This window comes from Electrona antarctica, assembly GCF_951216825.1.
Source record: "Electrona antarctica genome assembly, chromosome: 10".
Lineage (NCBI taxonomy): Eukaryota > Metazoa > Chordata > Actinopteri > Myctophiformes > Myctophidae > Electrona > Electrona antarctica.
In genome coordinates, this window is record NC_136791.1 from 6,793,360 (window position 1) to 6,808,518 (window position 15,159).

At 47.4% G+C, this 15,159-nt stretch overlaps 1 protein-coding gene across 1 annotated transcript in view; it reads right to left on the reverse strand.

Annotated features, from left to right (window-relative positions):
• Positions 1 to 15,159, reverse strand: part of LOC306931517 (inactive tyrosine-protein kinase 7-like) — a gene marked incomplete at its 5' end in the record, with an annotated part of 90,982 nt that overhangs the window by 17,383 nt on the left and 58,440 nt on the right. Inside the window, 4 exon segments of the mRNA XM_079512918.1 lie at positions 2,481 to 2,600; positions 4,834 to 4,969; positions 5,947 to 6,083; positions 11,886 to 12,152. Of these exon segments, the coding sequence (XP_079369044.1) occupies positions 2,481 to 2,600; positions 4,834 to 4,969; positions 5,947 to 6,083; positions 11,886 to 12,152 (660 nt within the window).

The window sequence follows — 15,159 nt, forward strand, 5'->3', positions numbered from 1 at the left end:
TCGCGCGGCGAGCCAAATTCCCCCCCCCCCCCCCCGCGCGCGCGCGCACACACACACACACACACACACACACACACACACACACACACACACACACACTGTACGTAGCTTTTTGTTGTTGCAGCGCGCGCGTGTGCGTGTGGTGTTGCTGTTGTTGTTCGTATCCATATATGCGCCTCGGGTGTGGGGATCGCCATGTGAGGGGGCTAGCCAATAAGGGCCCTGTGTTGCATGTGGAGAATTGTGTAGGTTAGTGTGTGTGGTGTAGCCGAACGGGGTGGTGAGAACATGAGGGGGATGTAGCACAGCAATCGGTGACCCCTACATTAAGCTGTGTTGCTCCCAAGATGCAGTGCAAATGCGTGTTGTAGCAACCGTAGCCAATGGGAAAACAGGATGCAGTGTTGCCAGGTCCGTGAATTGTAAGCGAGTTGTAAGTAGCGTGTTGAATGGCATTTTTTCTGTGCTTGTTTTGATAGACGTGGCAACAAATTAGGCGGGGGTGTCGGTGCTTGTGGCGTGTTTGTGTTTATTATTGATATTGATATTGTTTGCGAGTGTGGACGGGAGCCGGCTTTAGTGGCAGTGCGATGACAATTTTTACGCGGCTGGTGTTGAGTGTGGCCGTGCGGCGCGACATGAGGAGATAGGGAACGAACGACGCGGAGGGTAAGTGTGTGACGTGTTAGTGTGTTGTTGCAGTGTGTGTTGCAGCGTGTTGCAGCGTGTCAGTGACGTAGTAGCTGGTGACTTTCTTTTCGTGGTTTGGGCAGTGGGGACACCTTTTCAAATGTATAATAGATGTAAACATCAATACATACATAGAAATGCTCCGTTACCAGTAACAAGTCCGGAATTCAAAATGAGTGGAAGTACAAAAGTATTGGCAACGGAATGTACTTAATCCATTTTGACCTGAGATCAGATTCTAAAAATGTCTTCTACATCCTGACAGTTTTCTGAAAAAGCTATGTTTCTATGTCAGTTCTACAAGCTCATAGCGCGCCAAAGGGTAGCAATGCTTTTGATGTCCTTTATTACCGTTTAACCCATTCTGACCTGAGATCAGATTCTAAAAATGTCGATTTTTCAAAAATAGCAGACCTACAAGCTCATAGCGCGCCACCGAGTGGCGCGCTATGAGCTTGTAGATCTGCTATTTTTCAATAGCTAAAGCATAACATAACACCAAAAGGGGTTCCCGCCCAAAATGGGTTAAAGTACCAAAAGTAAAAAGTACTCACTATGCAGAATGTCCCATATTTCAAGTTTTCAAATGTATAAAAATCTGCGTCGCATCAAGCTTGATCGGCTAGTTTCAACTGGCCCAAGTGGCTGAAGTGGTTAATGTATGTTTTGCAATAATAATCAAAGTATAAACTAATACGTTTTCAAATACATGTAGTGCAGTAAAAGTACAATAATTGTCTCCGACATGTAGTGGGACAGAAGTAAAAGTACTGGAAATTGAAATGACTCAAGTAAAGTACAAATACCTCAACATTGTACTTGAGTAAATGTACTTAGTTACTTTACACCAGTGGCGGAGTGAAACACTGCATGGAGGGATTAACCCATTTAGGGCCGACATCGACGTTTAAAAAATGTCTTCTAAATCCTGACAGTTTTCTGAAATACCCATGTTTCTGTATCAGTGGTGCTCAATATTTCATGTCAAGGACCCCCAGAATTATATGTATTTGGCCCACCGAAAATATGTTGTTCCAAGGACACCCGAGGCCGAGAAGCAAAGATTTGAGTTAAAAACGTTCGCTCTGAAAGAACATATTCAAAGATTTGCGCCACATTTTCACGATTTTTCAAAAATAGCAGACCTACAAGTTCATAGCGCGGCACTCGGTGCCGCGCTATGATCTTGTAGATCTGCTATTTTTCAACAGCTAAAGCATAACATAATGCTTAAAACACCAAACGGGGTTCCCGCCCAAAATGCGTTAAGTATAGGGGCCCCCTCACACAGCCCATATGCAAATGAAGGCAATCATGATCCAGGACGATAAACCCATCTCACGGCCTGCTACATTATTCTGAGCATGTCTCTTTATTATGTCCTTCGTACAAATAGGATTTAGCACTGCTGAGTACCGCCGAGTAGAGTCTGGAGACGGGAGGGAAAAAACAGCATTTCGAAAGAGCTACTTCAGTCGGAAGAATATAGACATGCGAGAGGAACAGAAAGCAAAAAGAACAGCACAAATAGCCGATCTACAAACTCACACTCCATAGCAGAGCTTGCTTGCGGATCATCGGCTATTAAATGAGGCTTTGGGCTAACAGTCAGGGGTACATTTATTTTGGACGGGTACAAGTCTGTGACCCACAAATGGGAAACAGTGGTCCGGGCTCTATCAGAGAGGTGCCGTAGAATCAGTGGCTTTTTTTGTCTTTCTAATTATTTCCTGGGCCTGTCGTGGTCATGAAAGGGGGCGGGACAGAGGTGGCAGTAGAAGCACACACACCTGCTTTGGTCCAGCGGATGGTAGGCCTCTCTCTGCCTGTAGCCGAGCACTGGATGTTGATCTCTTTATCCAGCTCCAGACACTGTGCCGGCTGGGGGGTCGGAGTGAACTTTAGCTTCTCTGTAAACACAAACACAAACACACGATTAATTAACCCATTTTGACCTGAGATCAGATTCTAAAAATGTCTTCTACATCCTGACAGTTTTCTGAAAAAGCTATGTTTCTATGTCAGTCGTTCTTCGATTTTTCAAAAATAGCAGACCTACAAGCTCATAGCGCGCCACTCGGTGGCGCGCTATGAGCTTGTAGATCTGCTGTTTTTCAATAGCTAAGGCATAACATAATGCTAACACCTAAAGGGGTTCCCACCCAAACACAGCAAACACAGGAGAGGTGGGGGTGGCGGGGTTACCACCATCTTGTGCACCACCTCGCACTCCAGTACACAAATGAGTGACACTCTCTCTGTGCTCACTGGAGTCGTGCTCAGACACATTTTGGGAGACGTGCGGGTTGTGTGCGCGCACGTAGGATCCGAGAGTCAAGAAGCAACGGGGGCGGCCTATCAGGAACTCTGATCATATAAACAATGGAGATTGGGCCAGACAAAATAAGTGTCATGTCAGCCCATCATCCATCACGGCAGATTGCATAGTGTAGAGCAGTGTAGACAGCAACTTAACCCATTTAGGCCTGACGGCGACATTTTATAAATATCTTCTAAATTCTGACAGTTTTCTGAAAAATGTTTCTGTATCGGTGGTGCTCAATATTTCATGTCAAGAACCCCAAAAATGATATGTAATTGGCCACCGACCCCCATCTGAAAATGTGTTGTTCCAGGAACCCCTCAGAAGCAAATATTTGAGTTAAAAAACGTTCGCTCTGAAAGAATATATATTCAAAGATTTGTGCCATATTTTCACGATTTAAAAAAAATAGCAGACCTACAAGCTCGTAGCGCGCCACTCGGTGGCGCGCTACGAGCTTGTAGATCTGCTATTTTTCAATAGCTAAATTATAACAATGTTTAAAACATCAAAAGGGGTTCCCGCCCAAAATGGGTTAAACACAGAGATAGTGTTCAAATTAAGGATCTGATAAGGCCACCTGCATGGCGCCTATTTGATGCCTCGGTGGGTGTCCCAAAAGAGACAAAACAAAGAACGTCTCTGTCCTTCCTGGGGGTTAGGGGAACAGACGCGTGTGAAAGACACGCGTAAAACGGTTCAACCGCTCAGTCACTAATTTATACACTTTTTGGGTTAAATCATTTATAGGGGTGTCGTGTAACGCTCGATTTTAAAATCGAGCGTTACATGGTTGACGATTCATATTTATACCGATTCCAAGAATCGATAATATACTTCGATTCTTGAAATCAAAATAGATTTTTCGATGCAGTTACATGATCGCTTCACCCTTAAGTCCATTTATCATGCAGGAGTCTACACTGCAGTGTGTGGTTATTCCAACTACACAAAGGCCCATTTGATGCTGGAGACGACCACGCATGCCTCTGCTAAGTTTGGAAAAAAACTGCTTTCAAGTGCTGTGCCACAGCCACGCACACTCCAAGTCGGAACACCTTTACAGTACAGCTCTCTTGCTTCCCTGGGTCGCTTTCAGTCGGACAGATCAACTTTGGTCCGTCTCAATTGTAATTTTTTTAAGGCATTTACATGTATCTCAATTGCATTTTTTAGGTATTTGTACTTTACTGGAGTAAAGTGTCAGTTTTCAGTACTTTTACTTCTACTCCACTACATCTCTGAGGCAAATGTTGTACTTTTACTCCACTACAATTATTTTACAACTTTAGTTACTACCAGTTACTTTGTAGATTTTGAATATTATTACAAAATATACATTAACCACTTCAGCTCTATATACATTCCGGCCATTTGAAAATAGCAGATCTACAAGCTTGCAATGCGTCGCGGATGTGACGCATTGCAAGCTTGTAGATCTGCTATTTTCAAAAGAAACCTTGAAACGAGACATTGTGCACAATGAGTACTTTTACTTTTGGTACTTTAAGTAGCATTTTGATGCCAATACTTTTGTAGTACATTTTGAATTCTGAACTTAGTATTTCCATATTATAGTATTTATACTTTTACTCAAGTAAAACAATTCAGTTCCACCACTGGTGTTCGACACCGCTGAAAAAGAGGGTCCCGTCCCTTAGTGCGTTTTCGAGAACCAAATAACGGTTAAAATGAAAAACATTTCAACCGTTGCTGCTCCAGTTTTGTTTTTTTCCCTAAACAACCCTAATACAATGTCTCGTGTTAAATCACATACAACCTGACGATTGATTTGCATGCTCTAAACCTCCAGGCCTTACCGAGGACCGCGACTCTGGCCTGTCCGGACAGTCGGCCACCCTCGGTCCTGGTCTCACAGCCGTACACCTGTCCGTCGTACACCTCCACGTTGTTGATGCGCAGCGTGCCGTTGGGGAAGAGCTTAAAACGAGAGTCCTGGTTCGAGACAACGGAGAGAGAGAGAGAGGGAGAAACAAGAGATAAATGAGATCCTGAGATCAGATTCTAAAAATGTCTTCTACATCCTGACAGTTTTCTGAAAAAGCTATGTTTCTATGTCAGTCGTTCTTCGATTTTTCAAAAATAGCAGACCTACAAGCTCGTAGCGCGCCACTCGGTGGCGCGCTACGAGCTTGTAGATCTGCTATTTTTCAATAGCTAAAGCATAACATAATGCTAACACCAAAAGGGGTTCCCGCGCAAAATGGGCTAAAAAGGAGTTGAAGTGTGTGCGATAAGGGACACCTTTCAGACTCCCAAATCTTTCAGCTTGAGACCCAAAATAGAAATGAGACATTCGTCCAGGACCCAAACTAGTGAAAATAGTAGATCTACATAGCGCACAACGTTGTGAGCTTGCAGATCGGCTATTTTCACTACTACTTGTGTTTTCTAATTTATGGAATTTCCTTTCATTTTTATTTTATTTCTTCATGAAATTACTGAGAAAAAAAAAACATCTGAATTTCTTAATTCATGAAAACTTTCACTTTTTTGGGAATGTTTTTAGATGTTTTAATGAATGATAATTAAAAACAAAATGTAGAAAAGAAAAAATTAAGGGACACAAAAATGTTTTGTCCGCAAACCCACTAATGAGTCTTTACCCAATGATTGGGAATCAGTGCTCTAAGGTGTGTGTGTGTGTGTGTGTGTGTGTGTGTGTGTATGCGTGTGTATGCGTGTGTATGCGTGTGTATGCGTGTGTATGCGTGTATGCGTGTGTGTGTGTGTGTGTGTGTGTGTGTGTGTATGCGTGTGCGTGTGCGTGTATGCGTGTGTGTGTATGCGTGTGCGTGCGTGCGTGTATGCGTGCGTGCGTGCGTGCGTGCGTGCGTGCGTGCGTGCGTGCGTGCGTGCGTGCGTGCGTGCGTGCGTGCGTGCGTGCGTGCGTGCGTGCGTGCGGGGCTGACCTCTGGTGTGATCATGATGTTATTCCTGAACCAGGTGACCTCAGGTTCGGGGTTAGCCTGAGCGTGGCAGTGGAGGTAGCCTGGTTTACCCTCCTCAAGCTGGCTGTCCATGGGCTTCATCACCCACACCGGGGCCGCTGTGGGGGGGCGCACACACACACACACACACACACACACACAGTCAGTGTTATTTATAAGTACATTTTTAACACCGTAATTGCCCGGGGTTATTTAATCCATTAGATTATAGCGCCCAGTCGATTTATAGCAACGGAGCACTTTTACCGACGGACCGGATGTTGTTCCTGGATGTGGCTGTAGCAGCTAGATGTAGCCACACCACTCTAAAGGTGATCGACAACACCGGGAGGTAATAATAAATCTATCGCGACTAGCGACTGGACAGCGGAGGGCCGTCTAACAGGATATTGTTTTATAATTAGATGATTGAGATTTAGATTAGAGTTATTAACGTTTTAAGATTTTCGTTGTCGTCGGCTAAACAGGGGGGGAACATTTTTGATGACGTCTCACTGTTGCGCAACATCGAGGATTTGCACAACAGGCGCTCCCAGGCTGTGGAGCGATGCGATCCGTTTTCATATCAATAAACTTCGTCTTTTGGACAAAACTTCGTCCTGGGCGTCAGGCGGTACTAATAGAAAGGACAAAGAACTCCGTCTTGGGCGATGGGAGTGTAGTGTAGACCAGAGTGCTATACAATAAATAACAGTCGAATCAGAGGAAAATAAGTTACAGATAAAATGAAAAATAATTAAATTTATAAGCAAAAATAGCAGATCTTGCCAGATCAAAACGAGTCACAAAACGGATATTTTTGTCGAAGAGAATTTAATGTCGAATGTCGATGGAAAAAAATGAGTACAGTTGAAACTCAAGTCCTTTTCAGTTTAAGGCTAGAGGGTTGAAGGGTTTTCAGTATAAGGCTAGAGGGTTGAAGTGTTCAGTTTAAGGCTAGAGGGTTGAAGTGTTCAGTTTAAGGCTAGAGGGTTGAAGTGTTTAGGATGGGATTAAAAGTGTCAATGATGATGGAAGGGGAAGGAAGACGGAATGCAAAGGGGTAACTTATTTCAAAGCCTTGGGGCTGAGTGTGGAGTAGACGGAAGGAACTGGTTAGTAGTGGATCCAAGTGGTCAAAGCCTTGGGGCTGTGGAGTAGACGGAAGTAACTGGTTAGTAGGGGATCTAAGTGGTCAAAGCCTTGGGGCTGTGGAGGAGACGGAAGGAACTGGTTAGTAGTGGATCTAAGTGGTCAAAGCCTTGGGGCTGTGGAGGAGACGGAAGGAACTGGTTAGTAGTGGATCTAAGTGGTCAAAGCCTTGGGGCTGAGTGTGGAGTAGACAGCAGTAACTGGTTAGTAGTGGATCTAAGTGGTCAAAGCCTTGGGGCTGTGGAGTAGACAGCAGTAACTGGTTAGTAGTGGATCTAAGTGGTCAAAGCCTTGGGGCTGTGGAGTAGACGGAAGGAACTGGTTAGTAGTGGATCTAAGTGGTCAAAGCCTTGGGGCTGTGGAGGAGACGGAAGGAACTGGTTAGTAGTGGATCCAAGTGGTCAAAGCCTTGGGGCTGTGGAGGAGACGGAAGGAACTGGTTAGTAGTGGATCTAAGTGGTCAAAGCCTTGGGGCTGTGGAGGAGACGGAAGGAACTGGTTAGTAGTGGATCTAAGTGGTCAAAGCCTTGGGGCTGTGGAGGAGACGGAAGGAACTGGTTAGTAGTGGATCTAAGTGGTCAAAGCCTTGGGGCTGAGTGTGGAGTAGACAGCAGTAACTGGTTAGTAGTGGATCTAAGTGGTCAAAGCCTTGGGGCTGTGGAGTAGACAGCAGTAACTGGTTAGTAGTGGATCTAAGTGGTCAAAGCCTTGGGGCTGTGGAGTAGACGGAAGGAACTGGTTAGTAGTGGATCTAAGTGGTCAAAGCCTTGGGGCTGTGGAGTAGACGGAAGGAACTGGTTAGTAGTGGATCTAAGTGGTCAAAGCCTTGGGGCTGTGGAGGAGACGGAAGGAACTGGTTAGTAGTGGATCCAAGTGGTCAAAGCCTTGGGGCTGTGGAGGAGACGGAAGGAACTGGTTAGTAGTGGATCTAAGTGGTCAAAGCCTTGGGGCTGTGGAGGAGACGGAAGGAACTGGTTAGTAGTGGATCTAAGTGGTCAAAGCCTTGGGGCTGTGGAGGAGACGGAAGGAACTGGTTAGTAGTGGATCTAAGTGGTCAAAGCCTTGGGGCTGAGTGTGGAGTAGACAGCAGTAACTGGTTAGTAGTGGATCTAAGTGGTCAAAGCCTTGGGGCTGTGGAGTAGACAGCAGTAACTGGTTAGTAGTGGATCTAAGTGGTCAAAGCCTTGGGGCTGTGGAGTAGACGGAAGGAACTGGTTAGTAGTGGATCTAAGTGGTCAAAGCCTTGGGGCTGTGGAGTAGACGGAAGGAACTGGTTAGTAGTGGATCTAAGTGGTCAAAGCCTTGGGGCTGTGGAGTAGACGGAAGTAACTGGTTAGTAGTGGATCTAAGTGGTCAAAGCCTTGGGGCTGTGGAGTAGACGGAAGGAACTGGTTAGTAGTGGATCTAAGTGGTCAAAGCCTTGGGGCTGTGGAGTAGACGGAAGTAACTGGTTAGTAGTGGATCTAAGTGGTCAAAGCCTTGGGGCTGTGGAGTAGACGGAAGGAACTGGTTAGTAGTGGATCTAAGTGGTCAAAGCCTTGGGGCTGTGGAGTAGACGGAAGTAACTGGTTAGTAGTGGATCTAAGTGGTCAAAGCCTTGGGGCTGTGGAGTAGACGGAAGTAACTGGTTAGTAGTGGATCTAAGTGGTCAAAGCCTTGGGGCTGTGGAGTAGACGGAAGTAACTGGTTAGTAGTGGATCTAAGTGGTCAAAGCCTTGGGGCTGTGCTGGAGTAGACGGAAGTAACTGGTTAGTAGTGGATCTAAGTGGTCAAAGCCTTGGGGCTGTGGAGTAGACGGAAGGAACTGGTTAGTAGTGGATCTAAGTGGTCAAAGCCTTGGGGCTGTGGAGTAGACGGAAGTAACTGGTTAGTAGTGGATCTAAGTGGTCAAAGCCTTGGGGCTGTGGAGTAGACGGAAGTAACTGGTTAGTAGTGGATCTAAGTGGTCAAAGCCTTGGGGCTGTGGAGTAGACGGAAGGAACTGGTTAGTAGTGGATCTAAGTGGTCAAAGCCTTGGGGCTGTGGAGTAGACGGAAGGAACTGGTTAGTAGTGGATCTAAGTGGTCAAAGCCTTGGGGCTGTGCTGGAGTAGACGGAAGTAACTGGTTAGTAGTGGATCTAAGTGGTCAAAGCCTTGGGGCTGTGGAGTAGACGGAAGGAACTGGTTAGTAGTGGATCTAAGTGGTCAAAGCCTTGGGGCTGTGGAGTAGACGGAAGGAACTGGTTAGTAGTGGATCTAAGTGGTCAAAGCCTTGGGGCTGTGGAGTAGACGGAAGGAACTGGTTAGTAGTGGATCTAAGTGGTCAAAGCCTTGGGGCTGTGGAGTAGACGGAAGGAACTGGTTAGTAGGGGATCTAAGTGGTCAAAGCCTTGGGGCTGTGGAGTAGACGGAAGGAACTGGTTAGTAGGGGATCTAAGTGGTCAAAGCCTTGGGGCTGTGGAGTAGACGGAAGTAACTGGTTAGTAGGGGATCTAAGTGGTCAAAGCCTTGGGGCTGTGGAGTAGACAGAAGTAACTGGTTAGTAGTGGATCTAAGTGGTCAAAGCCTTGGGGCTGTGGAGTAGACGGAAGGAACTGGTTAGTAGTGGATCTAAGTGGTCAAAAGGTACAATATAGGTATTCAGAGTTAACATTTTTTTTGAGCGGTGGCACACCGTCTGCTATGCACAGCTATGGGTGTCAATGTCCATATGTATGTCAATGTATGTATGTATGTATGTCCGTATGTCTGAGAACTGATTTTATATATATATATATATATATATATATATAAATATATACACATCTTTTTTTTTTGCGTTACACCCTATTAAGTCAACAACTGTGCTTGACTCCAAAGCTCACTTCACATTGGTGTGAGGTTTTTGTCAGGTGAAACCTGACACATAACAGGCCCGTTTTTTAATAGCGACCTAGTCATGATTGACTGCCCCCTAAGCCAATGGTATAGTCTGAAACTCCTGTAGCCAATCACGTAGTAGTGACCGTATAGTGTCACGATTGGCTGCCTCCTAAGCCCTGCCCCGCACCGCGGAAGTGAGCGCTCCCTGGGAGAGCAAAAACTTTAAACTACTTCTGTATTAAAACAGGTATAAGCAGTGAAAAGAGGCCAGTAGAGTGGAACTATTGTCCTCCTCCTCGGGCCAGTTAGGAGCAGAGCAACTGCAGATAGAGATGGCTGATTCCCATGCAAAGGCAATTACAGTAATCAATACGGGAGGAAATGGAGGCACGCAAACAATCTCCGCGTCCTAAGAAGAGAGGAAAAGATTTAAACTTGGCAATGGCTCTAAGCAGGGAGAAGCTACCACCCAAAACAACAAGTAACAATAAAGATCCTTGTCTTTGTTTTGGAGTGCTAAGTTTTTGCATATGGTGTTGCATTCTCCCCGTGTCAATATAATAGGTAGTGACTGATTAAAACGTCTAACAGATGTGAGGCGACAGGGTTTTTAACCCATTTTAGGCGGGAACCCCTTTTGGTGTTAGCATTATGTTATGCTTTAGCTATTGAAAAATAGCAGATCTACTATTTTTGAAAAATCGAAGAACGACTGACATAGAAACATAGCTTTTTCAGAAAACTGTCGGGATGTAGAAGACATTTTTAGAATCTGATCTCAGGTCAAAATGGGTTAAATGGGGACTATGGGTATTTAAAGCACAGACTCTAGTCTGTATGCCACAGAAGTATGAGGTCAAGAAGTTGCTCAAAATCTTTGCAGATTCAATATGATTTTAACGTTTTAATGATTTTAATGATTTACCACGTGCAGTGGAAGCTTTTGAGTTTCAATTTGTGTGTTTATGAAACACAAAGACACATGCGTGCACCGAAATCAGTGGTGCAAAGTAACTAACTGCATTTACTTAACACCTTGAGGGCCCGGGCCTATTTAATCCATTAATAAAATGTGCCCATCGTTTATAGCACCCGGACCACTTTTACCGACGGACCGGATGTTGTTGTGAATGTGTGTGTAGCAGCTAACAATAGCCACACCACTCTAGAGTCGATCGACAACAACGGGAGGTAAGAATAAATCTATCGTGACTAGCGACTGGACAGCGGAGGGCCGTCAAACACAGGATATTTTTTCATAATTAGACGGGATGATTTAGATCGCGAGTTATGAATGTTTTAAGATTTTCGTTGTCGTCAGCTAAACAGGCAGGGAACATTTTCGATGACGTGTCACTGTTGTGCAACACCGAGGATTGCGCAACAAGCGCCTCTAGGCTGTAGAGCGATGCGATCAGTTTTCATATCACTAATTTGACGGAGATTAATCAATCTCCGTCGCGGGGCACATGACCGTGCACTTGAACTTGACGGTGATCTCCGTCCTGGGCCTCCAAGGTGTTAATTACTGTACTGTACATTTTCTGTATTTTTACTTCTACTCCCACTACAATTCAGAGGCAAATATTGTACTTTGTACTGTACTGTACTTATTTATTTGAAAACTGTAGTTACTAGTTACTTTGTACATGTTGATCATTATTACAAAACATACATTAACCACTTCAGCCCTATACACATTTTGGCTATTTTCAAAAGATTTTTATACATTTGAAAACTTACGGGACATTCCGCATAATGAGTACTTTGTACACTTTTGTACTTTTACCCAAGTCAATTTTGAATTAAGTAAAACATTTCAGTACTTTTTTTCCACCACTGACCGAAATAAAATAATCCCTTCCGTTCGGGTGTGTCGCGCGCGCGCACGCGTGCGTGTGAGTGTGAGTGTGCGTGTGTCACTCACTGGCGATGGTGAACGTCACCTCCTGGGTCCGGCGTCCGGCCTTGTTCTCGGCCACGCAGGTGTAGACGCCCGAGTCTCCCTCCTCGGTGGGGCTGAAGACCAGGTCCAGGCCCTCCTGGTGGACCCGGCCCTCGGACGGGACGCGCTGGCCGCCCCTCTCCCACCACACCTCGGGTCGTGGCTGGCCGCGCGGTGCGCGACACGGCACGCGCTGCAGCGTGTCCGCCGTGAACACCTTGGACAGCTTGGGCACCATGTCGTCAATCTCTGTGGGCATGGAATAAAGCAAAAAAGATTAAATCTCCAAGACTGAAAAATGTAGTGATGATGTTTTAGGGCTGAACCACCTCGAAGAAATTGTGACATTTCTGAGACCATTCGTGTTTCTGGAAGATGCTTCTAAACTTGTATTCTATTGCCGGTTTGATTATCTTAAAATAACTAATGACCGAAAATAGCCGACCTACAAGCTCACAACACATCGCAGCACGACGTGTTGTGAGCTTGTAGGTCGGCTATTTTCGGTAGCGAAGCACGCCTTTACGGAAGACACAGCTTGCCTTCTATGGAATCCAAATGACGTGAAATCAGTCGTGGCGACCGTCCTCACCAGCTATGGGATTTTTTAAATCCAGCTCCATTGAGCCTCCATTACAACAGGATTTTCAAAGACTTGTATCTCTAAAGTCTAAAGCTTCGAGCGCTGTCCATGGTGAGCTGTCACACATCCCGACGATCGTAAATCATTTGTGACTTTGTCTCGCGTCGCTAAGGACATGTAACAGTTTATGACGAGAGATAAGTAAGCCTTGCCGAGCCATGATGTCATGAGGCCCGGTCGAGCCATGAGGCCCATAGGGGCAGGAGCCCATCTCCTGTTTCTGTAGCGTGAGGCAGCTTTGATGCACAAGTACACCCCCTGGACATGACGCTAGTATGTCGCAGGGACTTACCCCCAATCCAACCCTTGATGCCGAGTGCCAAGCAGGGAGGCATTGGGTCCCATTTTTAGAGTCTTTGGTATGACCCGGTCGGGGATCGAACACCCGACCTCCCAGTCTCAGGGCGGAGAGTCTAACCACAAGGCCACTGAGCTGGTGACGAGAGATAAGGGTAACGATAAGGCTTACGGCTAACGATCAATGTGCTCACAACAACAGCCCCCACATGAACCAAGGATGGTAGAGTGAGAGCGGACGGGGGGCACAGGTTAGGTGTGCTCATGGACCAAGGATGGTAGAGTGAGAGGGGACGGGGGGTACAGGTTTGGTGTGCTCATGAACCAAGGATGGTAGAGTGAGAGTGGACGGGGGGCACAGGTCTGGTGTGCTCATGAACCAAGGATGGTAGAGTGAGTGGTTAACGGGGGGCACAGGTTAAGTGTGCTCATGAACCAAGGATGGTAGAGTGAGAGCGGACGGGGGGCACAGGTTTGGTGTGCTCATGGACCAAGGATGGTAGAGTGAGAGCGGACGGGGGGCACAGGTTAGGTGTGCTCATGAACCAAGGATGGTAGAGTGAGAGTGGACGGGGGGCACAGGTTTGGTGTGCTCATGGACCAAGGATGGTAGAGTGAGAGCGGACGGGGGGCACAGGTTAGGTGTGCTCATGAACCAAGGATGGTAGAGGGAGAGGGGACGGGGGGCACAGGTTAGGTGTGCTCATGAACCAAGGATGGTAGAGTGAGAGGGGACGGGGGGCACAGGTTAGGTGTGCTCATGAACCAAGGATGGTAGAGTCAGAGCGGACGGGGGGCACAGGTTAGGTGTGCTCATGAACCAAGGATGGTAGAGAGAGCGGACGGGGGGCACAGGTTAGGTGTGCTCATGAACCAAGGATGGTAGAGTGAGAGCGGACGACGGGGGGCACAGGTTAGGTGTGCTCATGAACCAAGGATGGTAGAGTGAGAGGAGACGACGGGGGGCACAGGTTAGGTGTGCTCATGGACCAAGGATGGTAGAGTGAGAGCGGACGACGGGGGGCACAGGTTAGGTGTGCTCATGAACCAAGGATGGTAGAGTGAGAGCGGACGACGGGGGGCACAGGTTAGGTGTGCTCATGAACCAAGGATGGTAGAGGGAGAGGGGACGGGGGGCACAGGTTAGGTGTGCTCATGAACCAAGGATGGTAGAGAGAGAGCGGACGGGGGGCACAGGTTAGGTGTGCTCATGAACCAAGGATGGTAGAGGGAGAGGGGACGGGGGGCACAGGTTAGGTGTGCTCATGAACCAAGGATGGTAGAGTGAGAGGGGACGGGGGGCACAGGTTAGGTGTGCTCATGAACCAAGGATGGTAGAGTCAGAGCGGACGGGGGGCACAGGTTAGGTGTGCTCATGAACCAAGGATGGTAGAGAGAGCGGACGGGGGGCACAGGTTAGGTGTGCTCATGAACCAAGGATGGTAGAGTGAGAGCGGACGACGGGGGGCACAGGTTAGGTGTGCTCATGAACCAAGGATGGTAGAGTGAGAGGAGACGACGGGGGGCACAGGTTAGGTGTGCTCATGGACCAAGGATGGTAGAGTGAGAGCGGACGACGGGGGGCACAGGTTAGGTGTGCTCATGAACCAAGGATGGTAGAGTGAGAGGAGACGACGGGGGGCACAGGTTAGGTGTGCTCATGAACCAAGGATGGTAGAGTGAGAGCGGACGACGGGGGGCACAGGTTAGGTGTGCTCATGAACCAAGGATGGTAGAGTGAGAGGAGACGACGGGGGGCACAGGTTAGGTGTGCTCATGGACCAAGGATGGTAGAGTGAGAGGAGACGACGGGGGGCACAGGTTAGGTGTGCTCATGAACCAAGGATGGTAGAGTGAGAGGAGACGACGGGGGGCACAGGTTAGGTGTGCTCATGAACCAAGGATGGTAGAGTGAGAGGAGACGACGGGGGGCACAGGTTAGGTGTGCTCATGAACCAAGGATGGTAGAGTGAGAGGAGACGACGGGGGGCACAGGTTAGGTGTGCTCATGAACCAAGGATGGTAGAGTGAGAGGAGACGACGGGGGGCACAGGTTAGGTGTGCTCATGAACCAAGGATGGTAGAGTGAGAGGAGACGACGGGGGGCACAGGTTAGGTGTGCTCATGGACCAAGGATGGTAGAGTGAGAGGAGACGACGGGGGGCACAGGTTAGGTGTGCTCATGGACCAAGGATGGTAGAGAGAGAGCGGACGACGAGGGGCACAGGTTAGGTGTGCTCATGAACCAAGCATCGTAGAGTGAGAGCGGACGGGGGGCACAGGTCTGGTGTGCTCATGATGCTACCACCTAGCGAG